The sequence below is a fragment of the Lissotriton helveticus genome, chromosome 8, assembly GCF_964261635.1.
Source record: "Lissotriton helveticus chromosome 8, aLisHel1.1, whole genome shotgun sequence".
In the NCBI taxonomy this organism is placed as follows: domain Eukaryota; kingdom Metazoa; phylum Chordata; class Amphibia; order Caudata; family Salamandridae; genus Lissotriton; species Lissotriton helveticus.
Window position 1 is genome coordinate 813713124 of NC_136069.1, and position 17508 is coordinate 813730631.

Consider the following 17508-nt stretch of genomic DNA (forward strand, 5'->3'; position numbering starts at 1 on the left):
CCTCCTCACTCATCCCCTACCACACCCCCAAACTGGGATGCAGGAATTTCTCAGAGATTCTGAAAAAATAAAGAATAAATACACATTTTAGAACCTCGCCACCTTTGAAGATTAGCCCCACTGCTGATACGCCCAAACCAAGACAAAGGACCTTGTTGGGTTCCACATGATTGTCTAATATTAGAACATTTGAATGTTGAGAGCTCCATTGAAGACAATGGAGTAGGTCTGGGCTTATAATGGCTGAATAGTTCAATGTTTGTCTTCATGTTTCTCCCTTTTTCATTTAGAACATTCAACGGCTAGTGGGTGGATGGTTCTAATAGCCTTATAGCCCTTCTCCCTCAGGCTACACCAGTTGGTAAAGGCCCCCTCCCTCGTTATATATCGAGTTTAGGGCCATTAACACTACAACTAGCACTAAAACTGCTATAGCCCTCAGCAGAGGGCTATAAGGTATCCAGTTATACCATTGGTTGATAATAACTGTACTGTTAAGTTGTTTGTTAACACATGCAGGCATTTAAGTGGTTTGCAGCAGTTCGTCAAGTAAACTGAGGGGTAATGTTTTCAGACATTAATTTTTTGTAAAAGCACTTGAAAAAATAGCACAACATCTCTGTCTTGCTTTAAATTAATGCACTGACAAGTTATTTGCTCTTTTTGTCTAATTGAGAGCTATGCACTACCACGGTTCTTTAAATTCAGTTGTAGAAAACTTTAGACAATAAACATATTTTCACTGATCGAGTAGTGGCACTTACCCTATTTTCAGCCCCAAAACCTACTGACCTCACACTTTACCATAATGCACAGGGTCCGCTGCCTCTCTTTGTAAATGTTACCAGGGCCTCATTTACAAAACAATGGTGCCATACATTTTGCTGTGCCAAGCTGCGTCATTTTAAAAGCACAGGGATGCATCGTATTAACAACAATACAAGGCATCCGTGTACTTTCCCCTGTGCTGGTTAACAGTTGGCTGCCATTGGCCAGCGCAGGCATTCTTGCATCATGTTGCAAGGGTGCCTGCATTGTGAGGATGATTGTTTTTAGCGCTGGAAGGTGTCCCTTTCATTGATGGCATTTTCCTCTTTCTGTGCGTGCTGAAAGAAATAGGAAAAAAAACAGGGAGAAATACAAGTATTTCTCCTTGTTGCGCCACTCCTACACCTCCACTAGGGAGACTTAGGATTCTGATGCATTCCCAGCTTTACAAAACTTTGTAAATCTGGGAATATGTCACGTTCCATGGATCTTTCACGGAAACACCCACAGCAACACCCATGGAACACTCCTTTCAAGCAGAGTAATGCATGAAAGGGACTCATGTTTACAACACCGATGTGTCAAAAAAAGTGACGCTCCGGCGGTGCAATGGCCTTGTAAATGAGGCCCAGGCAGTTTGTACCGTTGGTTGGTGGGTTCTTAAGTAGAGCACGAAAGGGCATTCCACATAGGAAAAGCAAGACAATTTGGTTAAATTCAGACAAGAAAAAGGGGAATGGAGAACAGGGTGAGGGGGAGGACAAACAGTGAAACGGGAGCAACGATGATTCCAGTTACCTGTGATAACAAAATGACGTAACTGTTCAACTGTAATAAGTTATTACAGTTGAGTTGTGATGTAAAATTGCCTGCTGGCGGAGCCAGCTTCCATGGCAAAGATAGGTTGCAGACAGTGCAGGTAAGCACGGTAGGAGGAAGTGATAACGGACGGAACAGTGAAATTGTAAATATAACCACTTACCTTGCGCTCGCCACATCACCGAGTCGGTGATGAGGAGAGCACAAGGTAAGTGGTTCTTATTTATTTATTTAATTTTCCCTATTCCATCGTTTGTCACTGCTGCCCTGCCCCACCACCCCACCGCCTCACTGCGCTTACCTGTACGCGCTGCCACTGGTTACAGAGTCTAAGTGCAGCAGCAGTTTAAACAATAATAAAGATGAATACTTGCTTTCATACTTCCAATCTCTTTTATTTTCAATAAAAAGTGATTAGCACAAAGGGGATACTTATGACAACAAGTTTCTTTTTTCACACTATGGGTCGCTACAGGAAAGATTGAATCTCTCTACATGTTCTACACATTCTGATCTCCAACAATTTTTATACCTTAACTTACATTAAACTGACTGTGGCATACTTTAACTGCAAATGTGTTATGCTTTATGGTGTTTAATTCAGAACTACAGATTTTGCTTCTATTACACGTCTACAGCTATACTGTTTATATGATATAAAACAGGAACTCACCCATGATGTAAGCGGTTTGTGAGAGTGGTGATGGAATGGCCATGTATTGTAAGTAAAATACTGTCTTTCGTATGTTAAAAGAATATTGAAAATCATCTCAGATTTCCATAACCCTATGAAGGAGTTCAGCCTACAGCCAAGTTTCTCTATAGGGTCATGAAACTCCTCAATGAATTGCAATACCCTTATAATCTACGGCACAAGGTACCTTATCAGACACATAATTTTGTCTATTAAATCCACAGGGTACTTCATTCGCATATAACGTTCATTCTGCTACTACATCTGCCAATAAGCATTTTGATAAAAAGATGAGTGCACACAAAGTGGTGTGACAGGAGGTTTATTATTACCCAACAGGGAGGCAAGTTGTTCAGGCAAAGACCAAGAAATAACTGACTCCAACTCCACACAACACATTCTAAACCAATGACCTGGGTACATTCTAGACTAGGAATGTACATCATTAAAGGAGAACTACAACACATTTGTATTTCATGTATTTTTTTCTTGTTAGCCTTCTGTGAGATAAATTGGTTTGTTCCACTACAATCATAAATTCACTTTCCTGTAGGTGGCTGCGACATTACAACTACTAATATTGTAAAGCAGGGTGTGAGGCTCTGTGTACAAAGACCACCATCATTACCAGGAAGCTTAAAATGAAACCATCAGATGTACACCTTAATTTAGAAAAAGTAATCACAATACAAATGAAAGACCTTGGTTCCATGTTCTTGTCGCCATGTGTACAGATGCCTCAGTGGTTTCTGGATTGTACATGAATCATTGTGGATACAGCTTTACGGTGTATGCCTGCCAGTTTGCAGTAGTAGTATTCAATCAAACGTATTGTATTAATCACACAGATTGCAATAAAAATAAATGTTTCACAATCATTAAAAAAAGAGTTGTTAAAACGTAGCTAAAGTTCAGTATACTGTAAGTTTGTAAGGCCGCACGCCCGCACCAGACGTTGTGGGCTGTGCACCAGTTCCAGGAATACTATTCTGAAAAAAATGGCACTAGTTTTAATCTCACGCCACACGGTAAGGAACAAACAGTGCCCTGTGTACGCATGCATTCTCAACTTCTGGCTGGTAAGGGCATAAGGGTCTCAGCAAAAATCCATGCAGTATAGGAACATGTGACAGTATATGCATACCTATATGTTTACAAAGTGATTCTGTCGGGGAACCAATTTGATTTCTTCACAACAAATTAGTTTCCAGACAGAATAACGTTGTAAATGTATATGTAATAGACCCAGATTCTGAGGATTAACGGCTGGACTGGGAACCCAAAGCAGCCCTGGCAATTTTAGCAGACCAGACCCCCCTCCCAACTTCCCGTGGTGGGGGGAATGGAGGGCAAGCGTGAAGCACTGCTGGCTGCATTCATTACTGAGGTCTGATATTGGAGCACCGCCGCAAAACTGGCCCTCAATAACAAAACCAGCCCCCACCTCTACAAAACCGGCCCCCATCCTTCCAGCCTCCTGGGGAAACGTCTGATTCCCGCTACGGCCAGTTCAGCCCTGATTACCAGGCTTACCCATGTAATTTAACTTATTTTTTCATGTGCATACCTAGCCACAGTTCAGAAGAGGGGCAGGTGACTTAGAGGGTTTCTGGGCCCGCATGCACCCTGCTAAGGACCCACATTGGGGTTCACAAAATGTCCACCACCCCAAGGGTACCAGACGCTGAGTTTATCACTCCGGGCCTGTACACTTCTGTGGTAGGAGTATGGATATGAACTAAGAGGATTCGCTACTTTCCACAGAGGTACCACTCCATACCCACAAGAGAACTCCCACATTGGAGTGCTTGCCAACTTCTGATAGCCATTACTTTAATGCAAAGTCTAGCAAGTGCATTTCAAAAGACAGTGAGTGACATCGCAAGAAAGGTTAAGAGTTCCTAAATGGGATTTGCACAGTCTTTCATTGGATCTACAAAATGTTCTGTAAAGTTCCGTTTACAAGGGCCTGTTCAAATCCTTCACACTGAAGAGTAAATGTGATATTGCGTGGATTACAGGTAGATTGTCAGTATATTTGTATGATTCGTGAGTATTTTGTAGAATTAGATCATAAAGTATTAAGACTTTCAAAAAGGGGGAATTAACTCTAAAATTGCCAGCAATGTTATGATTTCTTCTAAAAAATGTTAACTCTTGGTCTGTCTAAAGTTGAGGCCAAAATCAAACAGCGGACATGGCAGACCTTATCTACAAATGAAAGAGCCATATTTGCTGTTTGATCATTCGTTCAACATCAATTTCCAGAATTTAAATCTTCCCAGAATGATTGATTTCTGAAAATCAAACAATTGCATTATAAAGTATTAAAAAGAAGGATCAGGTTTGACCCAGTAACTGAGCAATTTCATACTGGTGACCAGCATTTGCATTCAACGAACAGTACAACATGTCATTTTTGATCAGAGCAAATGTCATTCTCCACTGGTCAGTCAGTGCAAATGGCAGTGCAAAACTACTCAGTCAACAGTGAAACATTGCACAGTCACTGATCACTACATGTTTCGGGCCTGGTAGTTCCACGCCATGCATCTCCTGAATCCACGTGTACATGAACTACTTTGATTTCTTCTTATATTTCCTACTATCAACAGTTTAGTCAATTCAAATTTTTTTTCGCCATCTGTTTCCTGAGAAACCAGGACTACTCCTTAACATGCAAACATTAATTGGCTATTTCTTTATAGTGATAATATTTTTCTTTATGCCAACCTAAAGCTCTTAGAACCACCACTTTTCTCCTTTGAAAGACATCTTCAAAAGACTCAGCTGTCCAGCAATCCTTTAACATATAATAAGCTCTACTTCAATTATAACACACCTGAATTGGTCCTTCCGAACCAAGAGTAACTTACAATTTTTCCCATAGATAGTGCATCCTACAGTAACAGCAGCCTTAAACCAGGACCAAATTTGTTGAACGTTTTCAAAATATTCTAACATTCATCAACCCCTATGGTACTTCCAATTCCCACCTCCCCTCCCCCGTTGTTCTTGAAAGGTAATCAATAGTCATCTATTTAAAGGAGCATTTAATTATCCACAAATATTTACTTTGCAATGACATGCATCTTGGAAAGTCAAGAAACCCTCATCACATTTCAGCAAGGTTTGTTCCAATGGAAAATGTACAGTTACAAAAAGAAACGTTTTTCTAAAAACTGTGTGCAGCAACAGGGCTTGTTTTTGTGATTACCTAAACCAACATCACTTCGAAATCATCAAATTCAAGGCTTCATATGCAAGCAAACCGGATTTGAACAGGCAGTCTCCTGTTCACACAAAGTACTAAATTACTCCTTTTCACCGAGCACCCAAAGAGATAATTTCACCCGTTGTGGTTTACAAAAGGATGAAGGAAATTACTATGTACACGGCGCAAAGGTTCCAATCACACATTTACTCAAAGTGTAGAACAATCTGGGAAAGCGATAGTTTACTCTTGTATAATATAACTAGTATATGTTCACTGAAATGCATTCAAGTCAAGAGGGGGGAATATACAGGCAGGACCAGCTAAAGTGTTTGCTGACTTGTTAATTACAATAATGTAACCACCACTAGGCGTTTTACTACATATTCAGATTTAGGGGGAAAAACTTAGAAAGTTAAAAGTAATTGCTGGTAATCCGTCCTGGCACCCATTACAGGTGGGATAATATTCAGACAGATATTTTCCTTCTCTGGAACCAACGATACTACTGGCATCAGTAATTCTGCACACCTTACCGCTGATCACAAAGTTTGGAGGAATAACGGGGCTAGCACAAATTAGTATTTGTCTATTAATTCCAGGCGCGGCAAGCACAGATAACAGCGGTGGGGCGGTGGCGGAGTGGCGAGGCAGGTGATGGGGAAGTGGACCGGTGATGGGATAGGGAAAGTAAAATACGAAAATTAATAAAACCACTTACCTTGCGCTTGCGCATTGCCGAGTCGACGAAGCGGTGAGCACAAGGTAAGTGGTTTGATATATTTTACTTTCCCTATTCCATCATCTATCCACTACCCCCACCCACCCCGCCTCACCTTGCCCAAACACTGTTACCTGTGCCAGCCACGCCTGATTAATTCCTAAAAAAAATTCTCCATTGGCAGCTAACAGAAAGGCAGATACAAAATCCAGTTGCAAAACCCCAGCCATGTGGCTTAAGCAGAAATTGAAAACATGACTCTTCCAACAAGCACGATTTGACGCTCAGCAGTACTGCAAGCAGCCTACATTTGATGTGGGGACACTCCTTGGAGTGTGCATGCGCTTTATAGATCTCAATCCTCATCATCATCATCTGTGGTGGTTTTGTGGCTCTTGTAATCCTGGTGGGGCTGGTAACAATAGTTGTCTGCCCCATCAGGGTCGACAGGTCATTCCTGGTGATGCCCTTGTGCTGTTAACATTCATTATGGCGTATTCACAAACCGACCTCCTGCAGAGAGCAGGGTGCATGGCTCACTAAAGAACTAATGGAAAATGTATAGTAATGTGAAGAACTGGTAAGTGTGTTATTGAGCCCAGTTGTTTGTGGTATTACCCCAAATGTAGCTATAAATGAGGAACAATCTTCTTTATCTGCATTCAAAAGTTGCAAAGTTAACTCTAGCTTTTGTCTAGTGCTGAAGGGCATGGTTGTCCTATGATGTGGTGCAGTTACACCCAAATTATTTATGAGGTAAGACTGCATTCCCCTAAATATGTCATTCGTGATAAATGTGCGGTAAGCTGTTATTTGGATATTTAACAAAACATTGTGCACTTCTAGCCTTCTCTAAATAATGTTTTTTTTTATTTCAAAGTATTTTATTATTTTTTTTATAAACAAATACATTAGCATTTCTGTAATGTGTTCTAAATGTGTGTGAGTATATTGCACTTCTACAATTCTTGAGGGGAGGGGAAAAGTCGGTGTTTAACTTGGAAAGTCAGAATGACAACGAGTATACAATGCAAACTTGATTTACAACAAGACTGTAGTAAATTTAGGGGGACTTTTAAATGTTTAGACGTACCATTCCTACATGTATCTTAGTAACTAACTTACACTCAAATCAACACAACATAGATTTGATAGTTTGTCTCAAAATGGCAGTAATCAATAAACAATTACAAGAAGTTTGTAGGCATGGATGGTTCGGCCCAAAAAATGTATGCTTTTGAAGGAAAGAAATCATAATTTGCAGTTTTAGAAACTAGATTTTGTTCCCAGTCGAATGAAAAAAAGACCACAGAGGGTCTGAACACTATGTACACTAGAGAAGATGAGAGCTTCTGAAATAGCGAGGTAAATGTAAACTCTTTAGTAATGAGTTACATTGTAAACGGATTAATGTATCTGCTTCACACTCGCCTTCGCTTTCACATAGGTATCCAGACCGCACCTTAAATGCATTATGCAAGCTCGCTGAAGAAATAGAGGGAAGAGCCGTGAAGCGTCATTATTCCTCATTGACTTACCTCATGGACATTTGAACAAATGTATCTAATTGATTGAAAATGCAATTTGTGAAGCGTTGAGTGCACAATCCCATTATTATTTTACGAAGGAAAGGAACATGTGCCGCCAAGTGAAAACCATCGCCCCTGCAAGCCAAGTCAAGACAGAGGCTCTGAGACACTTTTTGAAAATGGGAACCAATATGATCAGACTTATTTTTAGGGCGACCATGTTGCACAGCTCTTCGTTGTCAACCAGTGTTGTGTTGCCTTCATCACTTTGTCTTGTATCCCAACTTTGCGCATTTGAGCATGTCTGGTATCTGTGATGCTAGTGCTGTGGAACAAGAATGATACAGAAAACCAGAGGCCTCCACAAACTACACAATGCTAAATGCTTTAGGTCACATGTACCAAGAGCAAAACAGCATAAGGAAAGACTGCCTCCTGCATGTCTTGTCTTTCTGAAAGCATCTGAGGGAATGCCTGCGACAAAGATGAGTTAGGGATGGATCTCAGCTGATGGAGGATTTAGAAGATATGCAAAATCAAGCTTGTCAGGTGAAGAGATTTGTAACTACACTTGGAAATGAAATGCTGGCAGTCCTTCACCAGAGAACTTCAGAATTATGAGAGCTTAGAGGGTGTATCTCATGGACCTTGCTATTGGAAAAATGACCGTCGGAGCATATTACCAATTTTCTGCAACATATAATGTGACAGGGATTGAAACAGTTATACGGCCGGGAAGTTTTCAGGCATTAACTTGTGAACTCTTGTTAACAGACCATGAGGGCAAATTACAGTTAGGGTTCATGATATCCAAAATGAATGGCATAGAGATGTCTCTATGTCACATTTTAAATTGATGGTGGTCATTGACAAATTTGTTGGATACACTGAGATCCTGATTTGGTGCAGCCCTAGAGTACCATCAGCAAATACCCATTCACAAACTTGCCCCACTTGTTCAATGGAAATATAGTCATTAGAAAGGTCCATCTTAAGATACAGCATTACCAGCAACCTGATGAGAATACACCAAACAGAGCTGGCTACTGATTCCCTTCCAACTCTACAGTCATACTCACAAACTTGCCATCACTACAATGAAGGTCTTACGAGACTACATGCTTTCCATCACTTGGAAAAAAGCATGGATGCTGTTAGAAACCACCCAGATATCAGAGGTGGGTGATAAATTCCGTTCCACCGGCAGAGTTCGTAGACTTTTGGCCACTCTAAGTTATGCTTGCAACGTGGAGTTCAGGCCAAAAAATGCCTACCAGCGCGCGGTGGAGTATGTTTCTTGTGTGCGGCTCGCCAACAGTACTTACAGTACATGTAAGATTTTGTTACTTTAACCCCTTCGATGCTCATGACGAGCTCAGCTCGTCATGCAGAACACTGGTCGTGTGCTTATGACGAGCTGACCTTGTCATGAAACAATGGATTTAGACATTCTTCAGCACAGCAGAATAATCTCCCTAGCAGCCAAGGTGTTAAGATACAGAATGAATTAGATGTTCATCTACTCATTGTTTCCAATCCATAATTCATGTATTTTTTTGTTTACCGTTTACCATGGTGTTAACTGAATCATCTCTAGGAGCAGAGGAAACATCTTCAAAAGGAGAAGATGGCAATGGAGAGATTCCTGAAAGAATTGCCAAATTAGGGGTTTGTCTCATAGTACCATGCCTATGAAAACCAGGCATCAGTTGAGAACAAAATTACTGAGGCAATTTACAGGATACATAGGAGCAACAACATGGTTAGAAGCAACAGTTTTTCACCATTCACTCGGGAATCAGTGATGGGAAAAGGGCAACGTGGATTATGTTCAATTATTGCCTAGCAATAAACCTGAATCATATACTTATTTCAGTCAGAGGTTTCAACTCCCCCAAACTTTTCACAGATTTGGTAGATGGATATTGGTAAAATCTCTCTTGATCCTAATTTTCCCTTTGTCATCATGCATGGTTGTATCCAAGCTATAGCCTGAGGCTTTATTTCATAAATTCACTTTAAACTATTTGATTGGAATGTGACCCGTCAGTGTTCTTGGCTTATTACATCAATACGATACAATGTGAGTCTAATCAATACATGCGATGCAATGGATAACATATTTGAGCACTGATTATAACGCTAATGATGAAAATCTGCATTCAAAAAGTCATCAACAACGAAGCAAGAGACATTATGTAAGGATGGGCTTCTTATAAAATGGTTCATTGGCTTCCTTAAGTAGTTTACGTACAGAGGGGGCAGCCCTAGAACTCAATACCAATGGCATAACAAGGGTGTTAGGATCCCTAATACAAGCAAGGAGAATGCCACCTCCCCCCTCACTCTGCTGCAGGATAGTAAAAGACAGGCGGAACTGAGGTGCTATGGGACCCTCAGAACCAGAGGCCTTGGTGTCACTACTCTTGCTGAACCAGCCATTTCTGAGTGATGTGACTGGGATGAAGAAACTAGTATGGGTATGAAATAAATGTGCATGTATTCATATGTAGTAGATACCCAGAGTGTAATATGCTATTTATTTCCATTGTTGAGTGTAGGGGGGGTGCTATAACTCATAAGAGGTAAAGCCTCGAGTGGGTCATGATGCCCCTCCTCTCCCATAATGATGGAAATATAAAGCATATTATACACTGCACATCTGCATATATGGTTTATGCCATTCCATTTTTCATGTGTATTTGTTTTTTTTGTTTTTTTTTAAAGATATTTAACAAAAACATGGATCCTATGTGCTCAATTTGTCAATAAGGTAAAATCACATGTAAAGATGCCTCCTGGCTATTAAGAGTTGTTTCTGTGTGTTAAGTAATTGTAACATGCAATCTGTGAGGCAGTAAACCTTTTTACTCGTATCAATTCCTCTCTGTTGTGTTAATAAACGGAGGCCTGACCTTTACACTGTGGTAATACATTTGTCAATCAGCTGTTATTGGTACAGCTGCTCTAAAATACATATGCTTTTGTGCTGCATGTATTTTCGCTGTCATCTCACTGAATATGCTGGCCTTTTTTATGTTTCCATATTTCGTTAAACGTGATGAGCAATACTGGAAATTCGACCAATAATATTAAATCACAAATGAAGAGCAATATGGTAACCCAAAACATCAAATTTGGTTACACATCATGATGCCAATTGTAGCAGAAACGAGAAAACATTCTGCCATTTTTAGGGACCCTGTGGGTTTGCCCCTGAAATCCTGCTTCTGGTGTACATCAAAAGTAATAAAGTAGTAAAAACACAACAGTAATAAAGGAACCTGCTTCTGGCTTTGAAGAGTTGGTGTTTCCCTTAAATCCTAAATTCCTGACATTGACTGACCTGTCATTTAATTATGTTTACATGTTTACCTTCCGCAAACTTCCCCAGAGTATGTCACCTGATGTAGCAATAGTTTCAATGATTTGCATAGCTCCAGGGATTTAAGTGGGATACAAAGTGAAGGGGTTATAAAAAGTGTGTGGTCTCTGTAATTAAGGGTGTGTCTTAAACACATAAACTACATTTCTGTAATTATCAGTGTGTGCCAACTGACGGGTATTTTGGCTCGTCCCTGAGCTTATTGCTATTGCATACAGATATATCACACAATAAAAGACATGCACCTAAAACTAGCCAGGACTATTGGCTTTCTCTCTGTATAAGATACATTTGTAACAACAATGATTTTGTTGCAAATAATTAATATTGAAAAGTTTTCAATTCTGCAATTGTGAGACTGTGAATTAAACATTACTGAGGCCCGTGGTAGAGGAAGCGGTCGTCAGAGTGTGTCACCAACTCCATGCCTGCATATCTTGCCCCACATCGCTTTCCCTTCAGCACCCTCTTTTTTCTCTCTCCTGAATGCGCTTCCTCACGTCTCCTTCCCTTCACCACTGCTCAAACACTCAAAGCACTCAATTGTAAGCAAAGCATTTTCTTTTACTTTCGCCTTGTCAATATTTTGACGTGTGTACATTTGCACAGGATCACAATTGCAACCGGAACACGTGACCATTGCACTGTGCACTCTGTAGAGAAGCCAGGGATTGGATTACCGTGCATTTTAAACACATGTTTTTGACTGACAGGAACTGTGAGAAACTCTCACAGCCATTATTAGCCTCCGCGCCAGCGCTCTCAATGATGGCCTGTTATAAACCCCTGGAGGTGACTCAGTTCAAAGCATGCACTATACAAGAATAATGTGCTACACAGATAAAAAAAAACCCGCAATATTCTGAAAATAGCTAACACTCTTAGGGAATGCAAATTTAGGTAAAACATGAAATTCAAACAGGAAAGAAATGACTGACAGGGCCTACTTTAAGAGTACTTTTGTCATAGTTCAGCAATAGTATACTGTTTTGCCAAGAATGTTAAGGACATCAATATAGGGCTCCATAAGGACTTGTTTCAATGTTTGTTTTTGATTACTAATGGATATGAGACCTGGAAGGACTCAGCCCGCTTAAAGCCCTGAATACTTTCTTTTCACTCTCCTGATATATTTTTGGCGGGTGTCTGACTGGCCTCGTCTTTGCCTTCCATAAAGGCACATGCTGCCAATACGATTCAATTAGGTCAACAATACTGCTAGCGTGCCTTGTTCTTCTAAGCACATGCTCGCCTTCATTCACTTCAAACAGGAACTACCTCAAAAACACATAACTTCACCCACCTTGGACTCAGTAGGTTGACTAATATCTAGCCTATGATAAAAAAACTATTGCTTCAGTGGTACCACCGCCCCCCACCCCCCATATAAGCCATCGTCCACACATCCTGCGTCAGAGCTTAGAGATATGCTCAAAGCATGCACACAAACAGGCTTCCCCTACTCTCTTGCATGGAAAGCAACTGTTTTCAAAACAGGAGCTGCTTTACTTAAAAATAAAGAGACACCCGACAAGAAGACAATTTAATCCCCAGATACCCTTTTGCACTTCTCGTATAGGCCTGTTTTTTTCAGGCAGTAAACCTAGGTGCCGTAGCGGAGTTTGAAATCAGAGGGGAAAACACAGAAGCAAGCTCTATTTTGAGTGTTTGGCATTTGCCATGCGGTGATTACTGGGGACATCCAGCATTCCCCACGTACAGCATCTCTGACGTTCAACGGTTGCTGCTGAGGCACGTGCCAAAACGAAGCAGCTACTCAGCTAGAAACGTCACCGCAGACACCATGCCGGGCGCGTGGCAAACCTGCAGGCTGCGCGCGCTGCGGAGATGGAATGTGAGGGTGGCGGGAAACAGTCCAGCCTGACCTGGCCTGACAGGAGAGGCCCCAGGGCGGAGCCTCCCGGGAGCCTCCGGGAGGCTGGGCGCGGAAGTGTCGATGCTGTTCACTGCTTGACACAGTTAATACACACACATATATATATATGTATATATATATATATATATATATATATATATACATACATACATACATACATACATACATACATACATATATATATATATATATATATATATATATATATATATATATATATATATATATATATATATATATATATTTATGTGTGTATATATATATATATAGTGGCAAACTGGTGTTTGGGTTTACAATAAATATTTAAACACCAAGAATTGGGTCTCGCATCATCCTTTGGCAGCACAAGCTGAGCTGAGTCAAGCGGAGGACGACACATACCATATATATATATATATATATATATATAAATATATATATATATATTTATGTGTGTATATACATATATATATATATATATATATATATATATATATATATATATATATATATATATATGCAACAAATGGGTGTGTTTTCCTGCGCCAACTTCAAATATCAAAGCATCAAATAGTAGCAAAATTGTCAGTCATATTTATTATTTTTAAAATGGCTTGCTTATTGACCAGAATACTAAAGAATACTAAAAATATATATATAAATCAGGACACCTGCAGCACAAGAGGGCATTCTCAAGGCTTCAAAATAAATCAAACATATGCAGCTGGCGCTTGCTTGTTTGCAGTTGATGTCAAGTTCCTGGGAAGTCGATGGAGGTTGTTTTGATTTGTGAGGAGATAACTTGGATTCTGACCTCGTCAATGTCTCCCAGCGTGCATGTGGGGACCCTCTGCATTGGAATCCTGCAATCACTGCAACAGACACGAGTGGTACTGGCACAAGTGGGCTGGGTGGCCACTCGCCTTCCACGTCACGTGAAATACACCAAGTCCCTAACACATGTACTACAGATGGCGAGCATCGGCATCTGTCACTTGCTTGACATCTTGCTTTATACCACGCTGAAGTGTGTGAGTCACCCCCTATTGTTGGCGGAGGTGGCGGCGCAGTTACACATGAAACAGCAAGTGTGGTAATAAATCCATCTGATTAACAAATGAAAATGCAAAATGAGCGCGACGCCTGCACAAAGTAAATGGATAGCACATTTCGGGCAGATCTGTGTATCAACCCCGACTCTTCTCTGGTGGCCATGCAGCATTCTGGGTACACAATGGGGGATGGGCGCGCACAGCTCAAACAACACTGCAAACAGAGACTCTGGCATGCTGTTGCAGATATGTGCTGCATGGCATGTTTTGTTTGAAAAACGGAGCGTTTTCATTTCAATCCACCTGCAGACACCATATAATGTAATATGTGTTGTGTGTGATTCACACACATGAAGCGCTCTTATACCAAGGTGTCCCGGGGCTAGAATTGTTTTAAATGAATGCAGGTTAGGGGCTGAATTCATAATCTTGCATCTCTCTCTTTCCAAAGACGGCAGCATCAGCCCTGGGATTCCCGCGGGGACCCGTGCTTCCAGGCCTTCCATCCATCCATGCCCCAAAGGCTCAGTGTTTACACTGATCTGCCGCCGCTGGAGGGGTGAGGCGGACCCGAGGCCCTCTGCCCGCCTCCCCCCGCAGCCAGGGTGAGAAAGGAAAGCCCCCACAGCCAGCCTCGGCTCACTGCGGTACCCGGGAGTGTGATGTCAACAGCGCAGTATGGATTCCTCGCCGCGCATCAACAGGCAACATGTGCCGCGCATGGCACGCATAATGGCCCCGCGCCTCTCAACACACAGCCTGCCTGCCTCCCTCCTTGGTATTCTGAGTAACTCTCGCCTGCTGCAGGGCCGTCAGGCAAACGGGAGGACGTCAATGTTCGCCTGGCCGAGGTTTATTTTGAGGTAAAGGTGAAAGAGCGTGAACCCCCCTGAAGGGTACTATAGGACCGCAGTGACTGCCCGAAGGCCCCGGATATAGAGGGGGGATGTTCTGTCAGAGAGGAACTATGATCTACTTCACTGCAGTGCCAGCGTCAGGGGGGAGGGGGTGGGGGATCATGAGCACTGCCTGAGTCTGCTCTGACCGAGGGTCACCCCAGATCACCAACCCCCCATCCCCTCCCCACCACACACATCAAAGTCCAAGCCTGGATCAGCTGCAGCGGGGAGGCCCAGCCATCAAACAAGGGGCCAGCGGCACTGCAGAAGCACACTGCCCCCGCTTGATGCAGGGGCACCAGGCCCCCCCTAACCCCGGGCTCAGGCTCACCCAAAGCACGCCGACCCACTTATCATGCCAAGACCAGCGTGGACATGTGCTCCAGTCCCGGCATCCGTCATTTGATGTCACAGGTGCCATCCGGCCTGGCACTCTTCTCCCCCGCACACAGCCCCCAAAGGAACCTTCCTGCCTCAGCCGCATCGCAGCAAAGCAGCCCAGCGCCTGCATGCTCACCGGCACACATACACCAGCATCAGAGGAACGCAATCTCTCAAAAATCCCACAGGCTTTTCCACGCTGCCTTCCTCTTTTGATTTCCAAACAGGCCACCTCACTGTGACAGAACATCTTGTCGATAACTCCGTCGCTAGTCACGAGACACCACCGCCAGCCACAAGGTTACACATTTAAAAACAGAGATTACATCTGTGTTTAACGACAGGACACCTACTTACAACAGGGTACAATTTTTTTGTAACTTAATCACAAACTGATGCAGTATATCTGTGCCACGGGCACGTGAAGGGCCGTCTAAAATGGCCTTGAAGTGATTTCTGTTGGACATTCAAACGCATCGTTGACATTTTTTTTCCAAATGGCATGCAAAGTTTTCTGATTTCTAGAAATCCTGGGTGTCCCAGGGGCGCAGGTGAGTCTTGACTCCCACACACACGCCTTAACCTTCGCTAGGCGACACAACAGTGCAGCAGCCTGGCCCGTAGGCCCTCCCCCTGCACCCCACGGGGCCAGGGCACCCCAGAGCCCCACAGCAAATATGTACAAAGGCAGCAACGTGCTTGGCATGCATTTCGCTTACCACTTGGGTTCTTATTTTTCTTAAGACTCTTGCCACAAAGACACTGCAGCATATGCGTTCCTTTGCTGAAAATGTTCCAAAGAAACCACATTGATTTGGGCGAAAAGCAACCCAACAGCCTAGACACCCTGAGGAAGAAGAAATCCTTGTGGTTGCATAATAATGGCTTGAGATCAGTCGTCCTGAACAGGGGCACCAGCTTCACCATAGAAAACGGTTTGTGCTTCCTATGCCTGCTCACTTGTGTGTCTCGTTTTTTCTCCACCTTCTCGCCTGGCTGTTACCCTTTCAGAGACTTCTCAAGCACCGAGCCCCACTTTTGTCTTTTATTTTCCCATCCAGCGTTGTGGTGTTATCCCTTTGTTTTGTTTTTTGTTTTTTAGCTCAACGTTGGCAGTTTCAGCCGAAAGCGGTGCGAATCTTCCTTCACCAAGAAATCATCCCAAAATGGAAAAAAAAGATGTAGCCACAAAGTGTAAAAGTGAGGATTCCCGGAAGGAGAGGAGGCCGGAAACTAACCAAAGGCCAGAAGGAGCAAAACAAGACCCCAAGGTGAAGACCACAACATTTGCTGCCACACTTGGATTCCCTGGGAGGATCAGAGGGGGTGAGGGAGGACATGAAAAGGAAGGGGGCGCTGCATCTTAGAGGGAGACCGTGGTGTGTGTGGACGCCTCCCTGGGTGAGGAAACAGGTACAACAGGCGAAAGAATAAAGGCGGGAGCCAGGTAACCTCGCAACCCCCTGTGGGCCCGGGCTGCTGTGCGTGTGGAACGTGAGGGGCTTGCAGCATCAGTGCCGGCAGCAGGGGTGTGATGGCACCTCAGCAGCCAGCTCTGCCGCGGTTCGAGGGTGATGCCTGCGGTGGGCGCTGCTCGGGGAGGGGGGCTCCCGTGCCTGTCCTCGGGCTCTCTCCCTGCTCCGGGTGCCGCGGCCGCCGGGGTGCATTGGGCTCTGGCAGCGGTGGGTAGCCTCCGCCTGCCTCCTCTTCCTCCTCCGCTCTCTGGCTGTTGATGGTGGTGCTGATGCTGCTGCTAACTGCCGAGCCCGGCTCTGCCTCTCGGGCGGGCGGGGATGCACCGGGGGGCGCGGGGCGGGGGCTGCAGGTTGGCTGCCTGGGAAGCCGAGGCTCGCCTGTGACGTGCGGCGGGTGAGATGCCTGAGCCGGCCCGGCGAGGGCAGTGTCAGCGCTGCAGTCTTTCCCGTTCCCTCCCCCTCCCTGTCTGTGCGGTTCCGCTCTCCCCCTGGCTGATGCTGCAGCCTCCTCCTCCCCCAGCCCCTCACGCAGGGTTGCCCTGCACCCACCGCGGTGGCCACCTGAGCTGTCCGCCTCCCCGTCTCTCCAGCCCCCCACACACACCTCACAGAACAGAGGCCGCGGGTCACTCAGGAGACGCCTTTCCTGGAGCAGAAGGGCAAGACATTGTGCACTATCAAGTTCAAATGTTACC

The 17508-nt window shown here is 43.7% G+C and overlaps 1 protein-coding gene across 1 annotated transcript in view; it reads right to left on the minus strand.

Annotated features, from left to right (window-relative positions):
- Positions 1 to 17044, minus strand: part of FGF14 (fibroblast growth factor 14) — a 1298256-nt gene extending 1281212 nt beyond the window's left edge. Inside the window, exon 1 of the mRNA XM_078657628.1 lies at positions 16058 to 17044. Coding sequence (XP_078513754.1) covers positions 16058 to 16265 — 208 coding nt within the window. The 5' untranslated portion in view covers positions 16266 to 17044. The remainder of the gene's footprint in view (positions 1 to 16057) is intronic.
- Positions 17045 to 17508: the final 464 nt, after the last annotated feature.